General features: G+C 41.9%; 3 protein-coding genes across 7 annotated transcripts; 2 read left to right on the plus strand and 1 right to left on the minus strand.

Annotated features, from left to right (window-relative positions):
• Nucleotides 1-1,399: 1,399 nt before the first annotated feature.
• Nucleotides 1,400-6,196, minus strand: Lcch3 (Ligand-gated chloride channel homolog 3). Of its 4 annotated transcripts, none has more exons than XM_020949682.2 (8): nucleotides 6,078-6,196; nucleotides 4,406-4,642; nucleotides 4,164-4,335; nucleotides 3,911-4,095; nucleotides 3,690-3,847; nucleotides 3,124-3,627; nucleotides 2,789-3,010; nucleotides 1,400-2,726 (listed from the first exon to the last, which is right to left on the minus strand). In XM_020949682.2, the coding sequence occupies exons 2-8, from the start codon at nucleotides 4,510-4,512 to the stop codon at nucleotides 2,551-2,553; spliced, it is 1,524 nt and encodes a 507-aa protein (XP_020805341.1). In that variant the 5' UTR covers nucleotides 4,513-4,642; nucleotides 6,078-6,196; the 3' UTR covers nucleotides 1,400-2,550. The 4 variants fall into 4 exon arrangements, with proteins under 4 accessions (XP_020805341.1, XP_020805342.1, XP_086692448.1 ...); XM_020949683.2 differs by having other exon boundaries at nucleotides 5,360-6,149; XM_086836322.1 differs by lacking the exon at nucleotides 6,078-6,196 and adding an exon at nucleotides 5,205-5,348.
• A 1,928-nt stretch (nucleotides 6,197-8,124) lies between these two features.
• Nucleotides 8,125-11,821, plus strand: LOC110181948 (gamma-aminobutyric acid receptor subunit alpha-4). The gene is made up of 5 exons (XM_020949888.2): nucleotides 8,125-8,298; nucleotides 9,270-10,042; nucleotides 10,101-10,303; nucleotides 10,578-11,120; nucleotides 11,184-11,821. The coding sequence occupies exons 1-5, from the start codon at nucleotides 8,264-8,266 to the stop codon at nucleotides 11,511-11,513; spliced, it is 1,884 nt and encodes a 627-aa protein (XP_020805547.2). The 5' UTR covers nucleotides 8,125-8,263; the 3' UTR covers nucleotides 11,514-11,821.
• A 437-nt stretch (nucleotides 11,822-12,258) lies between these two features.
• On the plus strand, nucleotides 12,259-17,748 carry Upf1 (Upf1 RNA helicase). Of its 2 annotated transcripts, none has more exons than XM_020949739.2 (3): nucleotides 12,259-12,979; nucleotides 13,041-16,397; nucleotides 16,468-17,748. In XM_020949739.2, the coding sequence occupies exons 1-3, from the start codon at nucleotides 12,809-12,811 to the stop codon at nucleotides 16,507-16,509; spliced, it is 3,570 nt and encodes a 1,189-aa protein (XP_020805398.2). In that variant the 5' UTR covers nucleotides 12,259-12,808; the 3' UTR covers nucleotides 16,510-17,748. The 2 variants fall into 2 exon arrangements, with proteins under 2 accessions (XP_020805398.2, XP_086692565.1); XM_086836439.1 differs by having other exon boundaries at nucleotides 13,041-16,394.
• Nucleotides 17,749-18,012: the final 264 nt, after the last annotated feature.

Consider the following 18,012-nt stretch of genomic DNA (forward strand, 5'->3'; position numbering starts at 1 on the left):
TAGTGGCTGCTTGAGTGACAGTGCTGACGATTTTTATTTTTCATAATTAAACTATTTCTTGTAAGAGAATAATTAAGAAATTCTTAAAAATGGAGACTCTGAATTAATATTAAAAATGCATGAAATTTTGCAGCTTCATTAAAAGTTATTATTCTGAAAACGTTCAGTTTATAGTTTTCCAAGTTGCCAGCGCTGATTTGAGTGAGTGTTTACAGCGCATGAATCAGCTTCCGCTGTTTTGACTGGAGTTGCTGTTGCTGCCCCATGCACCATGAGGTCTGCTCGAACATGTGCTGAATCGACTCGAATAAATTTGAGTTTAATTTGCTTTGGCACAAGGGCGTAGTCCAAAAGGGGTCGCCAAAAATAGGCTTTAAAGTATGAACTGCATTGTTATTAATTTAAACGTATAATATGTATAGAAATACCACAAAAATAAATAATTTTATGTTATTATTTGTTGTGTTTATAAGTGTATCTTTTTGATATGATTAATTGAGATAATAAGGCTGACGACATATTTTGCTCCTGCTCGCAAGCAGTTTACTGCACAGTCGGTAAAGCAGCTCCTGCCAATGGGCTGGGTAATGATCTATTATGCAGTTGCACCTGTAGGAAATAATATTTAACCAATAAATATATAATTTAACTAATTAAAAGTCAGTCACTTTGACCACCCCCGCTACCATGAAATTGTTTTGGACTTGTAAAACGCAGTTATCAAGCGATGACTCTTTTTTGCACACAATTACGTGTCATTGGAACATATAGCCCGAAAAACTAGACAGACTTCTGACCCTGCACAACTTGGGCTTACAGTGACGGTCAATATAAAAGCCCAAACTAAATGTCAGTGATTTTAATTATATAGTTTATGCCTATTTTTACTATTGTTTTTTTTGTTGAGAATTATTATTTTATTATTGGTAAATTTAAATCTAGACATAAGCTTGAACAAAAAATAGATTTGTTTTTTGTTAGTTACTTAGCTTTGACTCATAGAAAAATTTTTTTATAATTTTGAAATAAAAAAGTTACTTAAAACCACTAAAATAATGTTTTTAAGGCCATTAAATTGTACACAAATTTCTCTCTACTATAATAAGAATCAAAGAATAAAAAATATATAATATAATAGTAAATAAAAAAATGCATTATTATGGAATTAGATAAAAAATGGTATGTGATAATAATATACAATATTTAAAAAAACTATTAACGTGACCGCTACTGTAGGTATTGCCGATGCAATGTACAACGGAAGCGCTACTGTCTTTTAAGCAATCAACAGATTCATCGACCATCTCCTCCTCCTCCTCCTCGCCTCTCCTAGCTCCAAGCTCATCATCATCCGCTCTCCCAAAAGAGAACTCTTTCTCGTAAATAAATCTGTTTGTGATTTTCACATTTTAATTTTCTGTTTACATGTTTATTTTATAATTGAACTGATACAGGATTATTAATGGTCCCTCTATAGCAGGCACCTTGGTCAAGGTTCTACGCTGAATAATTAGAAACAATAAAAAAATGGTTTATTTGTTATATATTACATCAAATAATATATATGTGTATGTATAAAATTAAATATGGATAACATTTGTGTTTCCAAGTCCCGGTTTGTCCATCTGATAATTGATATTATTGATATTTGATAATTAAAACTCAAAGAAAACTAATTTTGACATCATTTAATGCTTAGATTCGGTGGCCGAAACTAAAATATACCCTTGTAGATTTGTTTTTGTTACTTTTTAAGAAACCTTTAAGTAAGAAATTTATAAAAATATATATTAATATGGAATAAGATTTATATATTAATATGGAATAAGATTTGTAATTTATAGAAAAATGGTTTCAGTAACCAAGATAGAAAGATTTGGAATTCTCTAAGATACAGGGGTTCCCGTAAATCTGGAAATGGGAATATATATCATATATGTTCGTTTAAAATCTGTTAAGTGTTTCATTGCATTTAAATTTAAACAATTTTAAAGATATATTTAAAGTATTCATCGTTATTCTATATAACAGAAAGAGACTTCTGGAAAACTCCTTACGATCAATTAGAAATATATACAAATTTCTCAATCAAAGGAAATCTTCTTTAGAAATAAGTCATATATAAATTATATCTCCTACAAGGATATATACAAATATTTATGCTGATGATTCAGCTTTTGGAGTCCCTGAGATACAGGTGTTTTTAACGGACTGAAATTTTTGGATGGACACAAGGATATGATCTAGATACATACATTTTTTTTGTTTGGTTTTTTTTTTTTAATTTCTTCGGTGTAAATGTTGCTTTTTTTGTTTCAGACTATAAAAGCTCAATTTTTTAATAAACAACTCTTTCCGATATATATATTTAGATATATATATAAATGTGTGTGTATATATATGAATAAAAAAAAGCCTTGTAAATACATCAACCAAAGTATGTTGTAACAAAATGGAATATTAAGCCGATAATTGAAAGCATTGACTTAAGGCTACAGTATCTGTCCAATACTTGAGTAAATATATATACTACTTATATATAGATAGCTATCATTCCAGAATATAAAATAACCAATAGCCCAGGTTGAACGCAAGGAAACTGATCGGAAATATCATTCGTGAGTATTTGTCAATAATATTGACATCTTTGATCTTCGGTATAGTTGCTTTAATGGCAGAGGCACCCTTTTTTAATGCATGCATCATGCGGGGCCGGGTGGATATTCCTGCAATAATATATCATTACTCTATTAATTTCAAGTTAATAATATATTTTATAAAAACTTACCCCTTTGTGTACGATGCCTGAGCTGGCTGCGTCCGGTGCCATAGTTACGAGTTATACGAAAACTAGGCGGAAACTTGCCTAAATTCATGGTTTCGGTACCGATAGAATCGAGGGTCGCATTATAGTTACCTTTTCGTAACGAAGGTATAGGGCTCATGCGAACATCCTGCAGCTCGATAATATCTTCTGTCGTTGAACACGTTTCGGATCTTTCACTTTTGCCTAATTTGTAAAGAAAGGGAGTTGTAAAATCAAGGATTTGGTTTATATACCAGAATATGGATTTATATCATCGAGTTATATATCGACTTTCTTGTAATATCCCTACATCTTACCCATCTTCCGACGATCACAGTCCTTGAGCTTTTTAATTTTCTTCTTGGCCCGCTTGCCCCAATAGGTGTAATTGACAGCAGCGTATTCGAGAAGGGCGGCAAAGACGAAGACGAAGCACATGACCAGGTAGATATCGATTGCCTTTACATATGATATGCGAGGCAGTGAACTCCGTACACCTGTACTGATCGTGGTCATGGTGAGGACAGTGGTGATGCCCAAGGCTACACGGGCACTGGTCGCTTCATGGTTAATCCAGAACGAGACCCAGGATAACATTACAATGAGTATGCTGGGCAGATACGTTTGGAACACAAAGTAACCAATATTTCGCTGCAATTTAAATGAGAGCGAAAGCCTCTGGTAGACACCAGTGGCCAGTCGCTCCTTCCGATCGTTTGTCTCATATCCAATTATGGTGAACTGTGGCAGCTCGGCATCCTCCACGCCCCGAACAGGTGTGGGTTTCCAGTACATGACCACATCGCTCACCGTATAGCCATCTAAGTGGGAGAATATTTGGAATTAATAATCAATAAACGTAGCATACTTTTCAGCCACTTACAACTCTCTATTTCTACGGTACAGTTTTGGGAATCCAATGGATAGTAATGCAGATCCATCATGCAGGCCAAAGTGGTGGTAAACCGCATGCCGTATGTCACAGCTCCATCTCCGCCCAGACGCACCAACTTATTTCTCTCAGTGACATCGTGCAGGAAACTACAGGGAAAGTGGTTAATTCAGAAATAACAATTCGATTATGAGATTGTCTAGTATCTGCACCTGTTCTTGTCATTGGCAAAAAACGTATCCGGCACCCATATCTTTTCAGCAAAATCACCGGATAATGTGAGGACATCGTTTACACCATCATCTTCGGCATCATGATCATAGTACTGACCGAATATATTAAATGCCAGGCGCTCGTCCCGCCAATACTGATTTAAATACATTGTTATTGTGTAATCCTGGATTATAAAATTAAAATATATATAGTATATATTTAGATTATATTCAATATAATTTTTGTTCATACCATGTTAACCTCTGAGATGGCATCAAAGCTGGCTATAGTCAGGTCCATGCCCACATGCAGGGGCTCTCCCCCGAAATTGGGCCTTAAACGTATATCGTAGCCCTGGAGTATCTTTGATATTGTCTGTGTAACATTTTCCAGGCGGCCAGCAAGCATATCTTTGCGACTGCATCTGAAAGTATAATTTCGATTTTAGCCAAATTGATTTAATTTAAAACCAAAGTAGAGATATTTGCACAAACCGAACTAGTTGGGGCTGGGCGCCCAGCAATATCAGTAGTATCGCCAGACTATAGTTCACTCCGAGGCAGGTGAAACGAGCCAGATTGGCCACCTTTGCTTGTGTCATTGTTCGAACTCAACCTCAACTCGTTGGCATTGAATGCGCCGGCGTTTCCAGTTTTCCTTCTCCTCTCATCGCGACAGCAAAACGAAGGCATTGGCTATCGTTCCTCTGTCATGATGATGTTCTTCAGCAGCTGTTGTTTCCAATTAAAAATTATAAAAAATTAATGTGTATTATATATAGATCAGCTGAGCGGACAATTATGACTGAGAACCGAATCAGTGAATTTGTCTAAAGATATTTTAAACATATAATTTGATATACCCCTGCAGGGTATTCTAATTTCAGTCAGAGTCTCGAAACTAAGTGAAATAATCATTTCCGACCCTATAAATCATATATATTCTTGATCAGCACGATCAGCCGAGTCGTTCTAGTCATCTCAGAGAGAAAAAAAAAATTTAAGAATTTTTGCAAAGTTTTATAAGGGGTTACATCGATAAAATTATCAAAAAAAATTATAAAAAATTTAAATTGATTTATTTCTTAAATTGAGTATGCAGATTTGTTAACCTAATAAAAACGAGCACAGAACAGCTTACCGAATTAAAATTAAGGCTTTTTTAGCTAAGTTATGAGATTTTAAAACTTTTATTTGCCAATAAAAATGTTCGTTTAAATATACTTATATTAAAATAAAAATGGATATCTTAAAAATTTCCTGAATAAGAAATACCAAATCTGACTTTAATTACAGGATATAACACTTAAATCTTCATTTCAATATTTCCGAAACACTATATTCGTGTGTTAGAAAGCCAGACTTCTCCCAAAACTTGACACTTTTCTCTCAAAGGATACACTTAGGACTTGTCTTATACACTGTAGACGAATTTTTCAATCCACTCACTTGTGTATCCTTAGGTCAGACGACCCAATGTTGCATTGATTTTATGCAATACAACGAAATAATTTGGTTTGTTTACTTGGCATTTGTGTGTGCTCGTGCCTTTGTGATTCGTGCTCGTGCTTCGTGCTTCCGTGCTTGCCTGCTTTTCCCTTCCATACACAGATGCTGTGCTGTGTGCTGCGCACTTGTGATGGTTGCTGCTGCTGCTGCTGGGCTGCCAAAAAGCATATTTGCGAATCAGGCATGCAAGTGCACAATTAAAATAATTGCTATATGTGTATACACCATGTAGGGGGTGGTAGAAGTGGCGGCTGTGGCAGAAAGTGACTTCAAGTGACTTTTAAGTCGTTGTGTCCTTAGAGTCCCTGCCTGACAGAGTTCTACCCTTTCTCCAAGGGTTCTTTTTTTCTTCTTTTTGAGTCTCTCATTGAACGAATTTCCTTGGAGACCTAGATTCGATTTTCGGTGACAAGGGGGATTTCTGGCACAAATGCATGTCGAACATTTAGTCAATCAAAAAAAAAAGAGCAAGCAACTTAATTTTGTCATTTCGCTGGCCATTTTTTTTTTGTTTTTCATGTGCTTTGAAATTGGAACTCGCACACAGACTTGAGACACATTGTCAAGTCAAATCACTTGTCCCGCTCCCGTTTCCGTTTCCCGCTTTCGTTCCCGTTCCCGTTCTCAGACAAACATGCCCCCAGATCCGCCTTCGCACCTTGTTTCCTCGTCTATATCACTATTTTCGGGTCTACGCTCAACCTCGGACTGCTGTGTCTATCTTATGAATGATGGCACACAGGGATGCTGCTGCCTATGCAGGAGCTGCTCGTACTTGGTTTCGGGTGCCTTCGTGTTTGGTTTTAGCTTCGGTTTTTACTTCGGCTTTAGTTTCGGCTTCGGTTTCAGCTTCGGGTTGACCCGCATTGCGCATCCGTCCTGTTGGCCATGTTGCATGTGCTTGCCGTTAAAAGCTTTCGGCAGGCAGAGACATCTATTGGTGTTGGTTGGTAATAATTATTTTTAAAATTTGTACTTTATTTTGTTTATTTTTAATAAATAAAATAGAAATGCATATTCCATTTCAAAATTTGTACAATTTTGTTGTGTTAACTGTTTGCAAGTCTCACAATCATTCGAATGCATTTGTTTCTAAGGAATAAATTTATTTATTATTGTCTTATTTTTGATCAAATATGCTTGACTTGAATTATTTAATTAATTAAACACGTTTTATGTATTTTAAATCATGGAAATATAGAACAGGCCAGAAATATATTATACACAACTAATGCTGACATCAGAAATGTTTTCTAACGATCTCTGGCAAGATCTTCAATGGCTTATATGGGTGGGAATTATTGCGCAATGTAAATATTTTGAAAAAAATTACAGAAAATTATGATAATGGAATGATGTTATTAATGTATATGTGTAAGTGTGTTTAAAGAGTCCCTTTGTCATAAGTGAATATTAAGAAAATACACTCAATAATTTACCAAAGTTTATTAGGGGTCTCAATAATCAACCTTTGTTTTAGCAAAATAGATATTCGTTAAGAATTTAATTTAAGCAAATGCATAAATGAAACCAAAAACCCACAAATATTTGATCAACACATAACTAGCAGGTAATTGGATCACATTTTCACCAGGCCACGTCATCACTAAACGGCTTGTATACAGTGTCTTAGAGGGGTTACCACTCTGTGGAAGCTAGAACTGGTTGGGAATCATTGGGCAGTGAACGCGGCATATGCATTTATGCTCAGAGTGGACTTTGTGGGCTTTGGAGTTTTTGAAAAAAATGTACAAAATTATCATTATCATGCATATACATATGTGAGTGTGTATAAAATTATATATAATTATATATAATTATATAAAATTATATATATAATATTATAATTATATAAAATATATATATATATATATATATATATATATATATATATATATATATATAAAATAGACCTCTTCTTTACAAGTAAATAATAGGAAAAGGCAATTCATAATTCACCAAAGTTTATTAGGGGTCTCAAAAATCAACCTTTGTTTTAGCAAAATAGATATTCGTTAAGAATTTAATTTAAACAAATGCATAAATGAAACCAAAAACCCACAAATAATTGATCAACACATAACTAGCAGGTAATTGGATCAGTTTTTCACCAGGCCACGTCATCACTAAACGGCTTGTACACAGTGTCTTAGAAGGGTTACCACTCTGTGGAAGCTAGAACTGGTTGGGAATCATAAGGCAGTGTAAGCGGCATATGCATTTATGCTCAGAGTGCACTTTGTGGGTTTTGGAGTTTTTGAAAAAATTATTGAAAATTATGATAAGATAAGCTCTGCAAGGCTATCAGCTAGCTTCCTTATCAGGGAATAATCTACAAGTAACTTTGAAAATTTCAGGGAGTATCTGAGCAAAGATTATTATGTTTTTTATCTCTGAAAAATGTAATCTTAAAATAAAAATATAAATCAATTATTAATCAACAATTATTAATGCTGAATGACATCATTAATCGGGCGTTGGAATTGTTAACCTGAATGACATGGAATAGCTGTGAATACTTTAATATCCTGCGCTTCCCTTTTGTTTTTTTTTTATAGCCTTCAGTGTTCATGGACAACGTACAGGATCTGGATTTCAGTGCAACGAAGCGAAAGGTTTGCTAAATTTTTCTAAAAAGGAGGTAATTCATGGTTTGCGCATGCCAACTGCCAGCTACGCCAGCGGCTACAGAGGCTGCATTATGCGACTTGTTAGCATTGAATGCAACGCGGGACACAGTTTGGCATCAGAGCTAACCATAAGCACTGAAAGCGATGGTCAGACCTTACGGTGTTCGCATATTATAATCTGGAAAATAAATTCAAGCCTTCCTAAGGATTCGAAATGGTTCCGCCATCAATTCTTCGCCTGTTTTCCGGGTAAGTTTTCCTATTATTATTTTTGTTTTTCAAAAAATAGAAAAGGCGCCCCTGGACCTCTATTGTTTGCCATTCAAAATCTCTCACTTGGTATTCATGTCAAGGACCATAATTGTTTGTTAAATAATTACACACCTAGCCGGAGCTGTGGGGATATTTCGTAATTATTTAACACTTAATGCCGCGCGGTATTATGTAATTTTTTATTTAGTTTCTAAAAAGCCAAAGGCAGATGTGGAACGATGTACCAGTTTTTGGGGGGTTCTTCATTATGGATGCATCCCATGTACATATAACTTTTTTAGCAAGTCAAGCAGATTTTTGGCTTGACTCCTGGCTTTACACATGCGGCAAATCACAAGCACAAGCATCAGCATCAGCATCGGCGTCGGCGTCAAGTGGAAAATGGGAAATGGAAAATGTAGGCTGACGAGACTTGGCCCTCTTTTTTTATTTAGCATGTGCCGGGGGGACAATCAATTAAAGTGGATTATCATTCGATTGATTTGGTGCGTCACGGTGGCTACACTGTACAATCTACACACGAGCTTATTTATTATTAGGAATTAAATGCATAATGCATATGTTTTAGAATTCTTCAATTGGAAGACTATATAGGGTTTTTTCTATTCTATTTTAGAACATTCCATAGTTTTAAGACCTCTATCTGAGAGGGAGCAGTCGCTGAGGGTTAAAATTATTTGCAAAATCTAAAATATTTAAGATCTCAAAGCCTTTTTTGAAAAGTGTTTTGAACTAAAACATTCTTAGCCGCTTCTTTAAAAAAAATAACCCGTTAGTGGCTTGAAATTTATTTAAAAAGAGTCTATATGTAGGAAATTAAGTAATTCAGTTCTGAGTTGTTTTTGAAGTCATAAAAGGAAGCACTTAGGGACTTTATATTTATTCCTAATCAACAACATAGAAAGCTTTAAAAACGAAACAATTGTGTTCCCGATTCCCCCTATTAGATGTTATATATCCCTGTGTATTTTGGACTGCCACCTTAGCCATGGCATACCAGCTCTAAACTCATCGGTGGTGCGTTCTGTGGAACCTTCAGGCCAGACACAGACCTCAATCCTCCCGAAAATGCCAAATATAACCAGTGAGTTCAGTGCAAGCAGAATTTACGAGTCCTTTCGCGTATTGCCACCGTCCTTGCAACAGCTAACGAGCAGTCGACATCGCAGTCAGAAAAGTGTTAGTTACTTTGCCGAGAATATGGGAACAGAAGCTGGAGCAGAAGCTCCCGGAGGAGGAGGAGCTCCCCGTACGGCCTCTGCTGACATGCTGAGTCGGAATATATCCATAATTCTGGAAAATTTACTCAAACGCTATGAACAGTCACAGCTACCCACCCATGGCCAGGGTATGCCGACGGTGGTGCAAACGAATATACTTATACGTAGCATGGGACCTGTCTCTGAATTGGATATGGAGTACTCAATGGATTGCTACTTCCGGCAGTATTGGCGGGACAAAAGGCTGAGCTTTAAGGGACCCATCAAGAGCCTGTCGCTGAGCATTAAGATGCTGGATAAAATCTGGCGACCAGACACCTATTTCTACAATGGCAAGCATTCGCATATACACACCATAACGGTGCCCAATAAGCTCCTTCGACTGGACCAGAATGGAGGAATCCTGTATTCCATGCGGTTGACCATTAAGGCCACTTGTCCCATGGAACTGAAGAACTTTCCCATGGACAGGCAATCCTGCCCTCTGGTAATCGGTAGTTGTAAGTATTTACCTTTCGCATATAGAGTTCATCATTTTATGAAGTATCTAAAATTTAGACGGTTATACTAACCAGCAGTTAGTCTACGAGTGGAAGAACCAAGATGATGCTGTGTCCTTTGTCCCAGGAATGACCCTAAATCAATTTGATCTTATTAGCATGATGTATCGCAATTTTACATCAAGGCGTCGCGAGGGTGACTTTTCGGTCTTGCATGTTGCCTTTAATCTTAAAAGACACACTGGATACTTTCTTATACAGGTGATTATGGGGCTAACCCTTAACTCTATATGGTATATACTTGCAGGTACTCTCACAAGACTAAGACATTAAAGAGAGAGGAGATGGACTCTCTTCGTTCTCTTCTCCAATGATCTAATAGAGTACAGCTTAAATGAAATCTCTGTCTGTACACTGCAGGCAAGGCTTGGACAGAGAGACAGAGAGAGAGAGAGACCTATCCGGAAGCTGTTCTCGGAAGGCCCAAACGATAGCTCTGCACGCTCTGCTTACTATTATCTTATGTCTCATTTAGGTCTATGTGCCATGCATACTGATAGTGGTCCTCTCCTGGGTCTCATTTTGGATACATCGCGAAGCCACCAGCGACCGAGTGGGTCTCTGCGTAACCGCCGTACTCACTCTATCCACAATCAGCTTGGACTCGCGAACCGATCTGCCAAAGGTCAAATATGCCACGGCCCTTGATTGGTTTCTATTGATGAGCTTTTTGTATTGCATTGCCACCCTGCTGGAGTTTGCCGGTGTCCATTACTTCACCAAGCTGGGCAGTGGCGAGATACCCAAGTTGGAGGAACAATGGGAGGATATTTGTGCAGCCAACAATCCATCGCCGGAATATGTGGCTGAGGTGGAAGTGGACCAGGCGGCATCGGCTGAAGAGGATGATGGAAGTGATGCTACGGATAATTATGAAAACGATGAGGTGGCCAGTGAGTCCATTAATTCGAGAAATGAGATCTGTTCTTGTGGCCAGCATGATGGCCTTGGATTAGAGGATACCATGGCCACTGGGGGTTTTCGTAAGCGTGCCGCTCTCATTGGTCCCTTGTTTAATGTGAGTGAACATGATAGAGACAATGCCTTAATTGTTGCTCGTTATCCAGTATATCCTTGACAGGACCCATCAGCATACATATATCCAAAGACATCGTCACATGCCTCCACGATGGAGCGCACCACCCAGACGGAGCCGCCGGTGGTATCACGCATGCGACAGATTTGGCTTTGCCTCAAAAGCGATGACAACTTCCGGAAACAGAGGGAACGGGACGCGGCAGCGGAGAAGAGTGGCCAAGGACGCGGCGCCAGTTATGTGAATAGTGTCTCCCTAATCGACCGCGTTGCTCGCATAGCCTTCCCCATGTCCTTTGCTTTCTTCAATCTCTTGTATTGGCTGGCTTACGGGATGTATAAAAAGGAGTTCTCATGGTCCAGCATAAAGTCATAGATCTGTAGCTATATACTATATCCATATTATTAATCAGCATTAATCAGGCGAGCCCATATAGACATTATACGTCTCTGTCCGTGTGTTTGTAGGCGTTTCAAAAGATCACATAAAAATATTGGTGCTGTCCTTATAGGGATGTATAATATTCAAATTAAAAAAAAAAAGGAAAGGCCATTTGGGTATTCTATTGTCGGGGATACTCCGACTTTACTCAACTTTATGGATAATATAACCAAATATATTATATTATTATACTATATACAAAAGCTATAAAAATGTTGAAAAATAAACAAAAAAGGCATTAATCATTTTCGGAATTTATTTAAATTTTTTTTGAATAACTAAAAAGTATTAATTTTTGTATAATTTTTTCTCAGAAAGAGCGCCATCTATTTTGAATCGGATGTTTGTTTAAAAAGCACGCTCTCTGGCACATGTGGCAGCGCTATCGATATTATTGAAGCTCATATCGATAGGCATTTTCATTGATGATAAATGTTTAAATACTTATACGGTTAAAATCACGAATTCTTATAATAATCGAATATTCAACCCATTCCAACTAATTAGCTTTAATTATCGGAATTTGATTACCCGTCAATCAATACCAAAACAAAAAACAGCTGTTTCCGCCAAAAAAAACGCGTTAAGCCGTTTCTTAAAGTTCGAACCACTTTCCCACATTTTTGTTCACCTGCAATTAGTATTTTCTAGTATATTACCTAGGCCAAAATAACAATCGATTACTTTGGTTGATCGAAATATCGATAGACTCGCATTATTTTGTTATATTCTGACACATATTTTAACTAAGCAATCGGCGACATCAGCATCTACAGTAACAATTTCTCGACGAATACGTAAACTCAGGTTGGGAGATTCGCCGCTCCTCTTAGAATCGATCATTAAACAATAAAGAAACAGTGACCTGAGTACCAACAACAGGCTGCATGCTGAACGTGCCCATCGAATTATTTCACGCGCAAAACGTTTTTTTTTGTGCCAGCCACAGCCGCACATTCTACGAAATTCGGCTCGTTCCGGCGTAATTACTCGGAATTCCACATCTCAAGCGAATTCCTTGCCAGCGGCAGGGACAACTGTCTCGCCAGTAAGTGTGGCAGGCAAGTCAGCGATCAGAACGATCCACGCACATCGTCGGACTCGAGAATCACAGAGGGAAGAAGAAGACGCAGCAGCAGTAGAAGCAGCAAAAGCAGAAGAGTGACCGCGAGGTGAGGCGGGGAAGCAGCAGTAGCAACCTTGGGAGAAGAGGCAACGCAGGCGGCGCCATGAGCGTGGACACGTATGCGCCCAGCTCGGCGCTATCTTTCCTGGACATGGACGACACCGAGTTAATGCCAGGAGCAGATACACAGCCGACGCAGTACGATTATCGTGACTTTACCATGCCGTCCAATTCGCAGAGTCAGCAGGGCGACCAGCAGCAGCTGGACCTGCACGTGAGTAGCCTCTCCCCATATACGTACGTTCCTAGTCTTATTCCCTTACCCCTTGCCACAGTCTCGCGGCCAAACGGGAGGCGGTGGGGACTCACATCCGCGCCTGGCCAGCATCACCAACGATTTGGCCGACTTGCAGTTTGAGGAGGAGGACGACGACGCCGCCAGTTCGTATGTAAAGGAGCTACCAGCGCATGCGTGCAAATACTGTGGCATCCATGACCCAGCCACAGTGGTGATGTGCAACAATTGCAAAAAGTGGTTCTGCAACGGACGGGGCAGCACCTCTGGTTCGCATATTATCAACCATTTGGTGCGGGCGAAGCATCGCGAGGTAACCCTGCACGCCGACGGACCCCTAGGCGAGACCATACTCGAATGCTATTCGTGCGGCGTGCGGAATGTTTTCGTGCTGGGCTTCATCCCGGCCAAGGCAGACTCTGTGGTGGTGTTGCTCTGCCGCCAGCCGTGTGCCGCCCAGAATTCGCTGAAGGACATGAACTGGGATCAGGAGCAGTGGAAGCCACTAATTGCCGATCGTTGCTTCCTGCCCTGGCTGGTGAAGCAGCCGAGCGAACAGGGTCAGTTGCGGGCACGGCAAATCTCGGCAGCCCAGATCAACAAGCTGGAGGAACTGTGGAAGGAGAATATCGAGGCCACGTTCCAAGATCTGGAGAAGCCGGGCATTGACTCGGAGCCGGCGCAGGTGCTGTTGCGTTACAAGGACGGTTATCAGTACGAGAAGACTTTCGGGCCGCTGGTCGACCTCGAGGCTGACTACGACAAGAAACTGAAGGAGTCTGCCACCCAGGAGAACATCGAGGTGCGGTGGGACGTGGGCCTGAACAAGAAGACCATTGCCTACTTTACGCTGGCCAAGACCGACTCGGATATGAAACTGATGCATGGTGACGAGCTGCGGCTGCGCTACGTCGGTGAGCTACATAGTCCGTGGAGCGAGACCGGCCAGCTAATCAAGGTGCCGGACAACTTTGGCGACGATGTCGGCCTGGAGTTGAAGTCCTCCTCCAACGCGCCGGTCAAGTGCACCAGCAACTTCTCCGTGGATTTTATCTGGAAGTACACCTCCTTCGATCGGATGACCCGCGCCCTGAGCAACTTTGCCATGGACCGCAACTCGGTGTCGAACTACATCTACTCGCGCCTGCTGGGTCACGGCCGTGCCGATGCCAACGACGAGGTGCTGTTTCGCGGTCCGCAGCCTAAGCTGTATAGCGCACCGCATCTGCCGGATTTGAATCGCAGCCAGGTGTATGCCGTGAAGCATGCCCTGCAGCGTCCCCTGTCGCTCATCCAGGGACCGCCGGGCACGGGCAAGACGGTGACCTCGGCCACAATTGTCTACCAGCTGGTGAAGCAGCATGGCGGCACTGTGCTAGTGTGCGCCCCCAGTAACACGGCCGTCGACCAGCTCACGGAGAAGATCCATCGGACAAACCTGAAGGTGGTGCGGGTATGCGCCAAGAGCCGCGAGGCCATCGACAGTCCGGTAAGTTTCCTCGCCTTACATAACCAGATCCGCAACATGGAGACCAACACGGAGCTGAAGAAGCTGCAGCAGCTCAAGGACGAGACCGGAGAGCTTAGTTCCGCGGACGAGAAGCGCTATCGCAGTCTGAAGCGTGGTGCGGAGAACCAGCTGCTGGAGGCCGCCGATGTCATCTGCTGCACGTGCGTAGGCGCTGGAGATGGGCGGCTGTCACGGATCAAGTTCACCTCTATCCTCATCGACGAATCGATGCAGTCCACGGAGCCAGAGTGCATGGTACCGGTGGTGCTGGGAGCCAAGCAGCTAATCCTTGTCGGCGATCACTGTCAGCTGGGTCCGGTGGTCATGTGCAAGAAAGCCGCTCGCGCCGGCCTCTCGCAGAGTCTGTTCGAGCGCCTGGTCGTTCTGGGCATCCGTCCGTTCCGCCTGGAGGTGCAGTACCGCATGCATCCGGAGTTATCCCAGTTCCCGTCCAACTTCTTCTACGAGGGCTCACTGCAGAACGGCGTCTGCGCCGAGGATCGACGCCTTAAACTGGACTTTCCGTGGCCGCAGCCGGAGCGACCTATGTTCTTCCTGGTTACCCAGGGCCAGGAGGAAATCGCAGGCTCCGGCACCTCGTTTCTTAATCGTACCGAGGCGGCCAATGTGGAGAAGATCACAACGCGCTTCCTTAAGGCGGGTATCAAGCCGGAACAGATCGGTATCATCACACCGTACGAGGGTCAACGGGCCTACTTGGTCCAGTATATGCAATACCAAGGCAGCCTCCACTCCCGCCTGTATCAAGAGATTGAGATCGCCAGCGTGGATGCGTTCCAGGGACGTGAGAAGGACATCATCATTATGTCGTGCGTGCGCTCCAACGAGCGGCAAGGCATTGGCTTCCTCAACGATCCCCGACGCCTCAATGTGGCCCTTACTCGTGCCAAATACGGCATCATTATCGTGGGCAATCCCAAGGTGCTCGCCAAGCAGCAGCTCTGGAACCATCTGCTCAACTTCTACAAGGACCGCAAGGTGCTCGTTGAGGGTTCACTGAACAACCTCAAGGAGTCTCTCATCCATTTCCAAAAGCCGAAGAAGCTGGTTAATAGCATGAACATTGGGGCTCACTTCATGTCTACCATGATGGCCGATGCCAAGGAGGTGATGGTGGCCGGCTCTATCTACGATCGCAGCGGTCGCCCGATGCCAGGCCAGGCAGCAGTTAACGGCTCCCAGTTTGGTAGCGGCGGTGGAACTCCCTACGGCGGAGCCTCTCCCCTTGGTTACGGCGGTGGCCCCGCCGGCTCCAACTCCATGCACGGCTACAGCCTGGGCGCTGTCGGTAGTGGCAATAACAACTATGGTGGCGGTGGTGCAGGCCCTAGTTGGGCAGCTGCTCACCTGCACCATGACTCCATTGGCTACATATCCAATGAGCATGGCGCCGCCGCTTTGGGTAACATGCCCGTGCCCGTGGGCATGTTCATGAACATGACCAATCTGCCGCCGCGTTTCTATAACCAACATCAGCAAGCAATCATGGCCGCCAAGCAGAATCGACCCATGCAGCAGCAGCTGTCCGGCAACTTCCCCTCAAACGCTGGCACGGTCAGTGGAGGCGGCGCCGGAGGAGGAGCCGTCGGTTCGGGAAATAATGCACAGTCTGGCGGCAACAAGAAATCCAATAAGCTGGGCAAGCTACGGACATCGAGTGGACAAGCAAGTGGCGCCACAGCAGCGGTTGGAGGACCAACCAGCGGTGGTAGTGTGACTCCATTTACCCAGCAACCGGTGCCATTGTCGCTGCAAATGACGCAGCCAAGCGGATTTGCTTTATCGCAGCAGCCGGAGCTATCGCAGGACTTTGGACAAATATCACAAATGGACGGTTTGCTCTCCCAAGATGTGGCCTTTAACGTGGTGAGTTTCTGTGATTCATATTTAATGGCGTAAATCCCTTTAACTTTAATTTTGTTTTACTTTCTTACAGTCGGGCGAACGCAGTTTGAATCAGTTCTCACAGCCTTATTGAGAATCCGGCCGCCGCGGGTGCACTACCAAAATACAAACGATTACAAAGCAAGCAACCCAAATGAAAAAAAAACAACAAACTCAAGATTTTGAAAACAACAATCAAAGAGTAGCAGCATCAGCAAGGAGCAGACATGAAACAAGGAGCAAGGACTACGAGCACAGGGAAACAACGACAGATGCGAGAAACGCGCAGCGCAGCGAGAGGACCTAGAAACACATGAGTACGGGCGGGGCCACGGCCATGGACACGGAGAAACGGTGGAGGGGACAGTAATTATCGAGAGATAGAGTGAGCGACAGAGTACGGAGTCCATTACAGGCGGTAGTGTGCATTGCAGATCACTCAAAAGGACTGCAGCCACGTCGAGCGCTATGAGCGAATGCGCTCCGCAGGATCATGGTCCCGAAACGGAAGAGCCTGCCTTGACAGCTATGCAAGCAGACGGAACACACGATGTAAAGCATTTTCTCGAAATGCGTATGTCTTTTGCCTGCCCGATTGGGGGATGGGATTTGCGCATCCATCCGGCTACCGAGCCGGTGCCACTCCCGCCCCCAAGGGAGATGTAAAGTGGCCCATCATCTTTTGAAACCTTCTTTACCATTCTCTGCCTTCCGGTGCAGTGCAGCCAAGACTTAAGCTCATGCTCTAGACTTTTAAATCCAAAACACACGTTCACACTCACATCGGCCGGCCCCATGCTAAGCCCACAACTGTTGTACATTTCGTAAGTCTTCGACAATTTCTTTTTTTACTTCTGCGTATGCATTTGTTATCCACAAAAAACCAAAACAAAGTAAAACAAAAAAAGGAAAAAAAAAAAACAACAAAATATGTTAAAACAAAATCAAAAACTTCAGAATAATGGATATGGGGATTTGATTCACACAATGTTCGATCGCGGGACTTGCCAATGATGATTGAAAATCGAATGAACGATGACAGATGTGATCTTCCCACCCATAAAATAAAATAAATAAAAAATAACTGAAAACAAAAGGATCAGAAGAGGTTAATATTAATTGTAATATTAATGCAGTTACACAGATGCCTGTTAATTGTTTTTAAAACGATATATGAAAAAAGGGTATATATATTTTTTTGTCAATATAATGTGAGTTTATTTTTCCCCCAAAAACGCAACTCTTTGAAGCAAGAAAAATTGAATTGCTTTTCATTTATTTCTTTGAAATTCTAAATAAAGAGTTTTCATTTTTCTTTGCAAAAATCAACACACATATTTTGTTGTTTATTCTGGAAGGTGTATTTTGATGTGTATTATGGATAAGCATCGATGACAATATCGTATATATGAGGGATAAATGGATCCAAGGCGTTCCACAAGCTCAGCTTTTAATATATTTTAATTTGAGATAGAGCCATTTAGGTTTATTTTATTATTTTGGCAGCAATAAGATATAGTTGCCCGATAATAATAATATTTTATTTCAGGCATGTCCATCTCTCTCTCTCTCTCTCTCTATCCCTCTTTAACTCTAG

The sequence above is a fragment of the Drosophila serrata genome, unplaced genomic scaffold (genome assembly GCF_035046125.1).
Source record: "Drosophila serrata isolate PLE 108 unplaced genomic scaffold, ASM3504612v1 contig_45, whole genome shotgun sequence".
NCBI lineage: Eukaryota > Metazoa > Arthropoda > Insecta > Diptera > Drosophilidae > Drosophila > Drosophila serrata.

Bases quoted from the DNA above. Each gene is read 5' to 3' on its own strand.
- Lcch3 (XM_020949682.2), bottom strand. From the start codon at position 4,512: ATGACACAAGCAAAGGTGGCCAATCTGGCTCGTTTCACCTGCCTCGGA. The intron at 4,336-4,405 runs GTTTGTGCAAAT...TTATACTTTCAG, and splicing joins GCCCAGCCCCAACTAGTTCG to ATGCAGTCGCAAAGATATGC. The intron at 3,848-3,910 runs GTGCAGATACTA...CTTTCCCTGTAG, and splicing joins TTTGCCAATGACAAGAACAG to TTTCCTGCACGATGTCACTG.
- LOC110181948 (XM_020949888.2), top strand. From the start codon at position 8,264: ATGGTTCCGCCATCAATTCTTCGCCTGTTTTCCGG. The intron at 10,043-10,100 runs GTAAGTATTTAC...TCTAAAATTTAG, and splicing joins CCCTCTGGTAATCGGTAGTT to ACGGTTATACTAACCAGCAG. The intron at 10,304-10,577 runs GTGATTATGGGG...TGTCTCATTTAG, and splicing joins CTGGATACTTTCTTATACAG to GTCTATGTGCCATGCATACT.
- Upf1 (XM_020949739.2), top strand. From the start codon at position 12,809: ATGAGCGTGGACACGTATGCGCCCAGCTCGGCGCTATCTTTCCTGGAC. The intron at 12,980-13,040 runs GTGAGTAGCCTC...CCCTTGCCACAG, and splicing joins AGCAGCAGCTGGACCTGCAC to TCTCGCGGCCAAACGGGAGG. The intron at 16,398-16,467 runs GTGAGTTTCTGT...ACTTTCTTACAG, and splicing joins AAGATGTGGCCTTTAACGTG to TCGGGCGAACGCAGTTTGAA.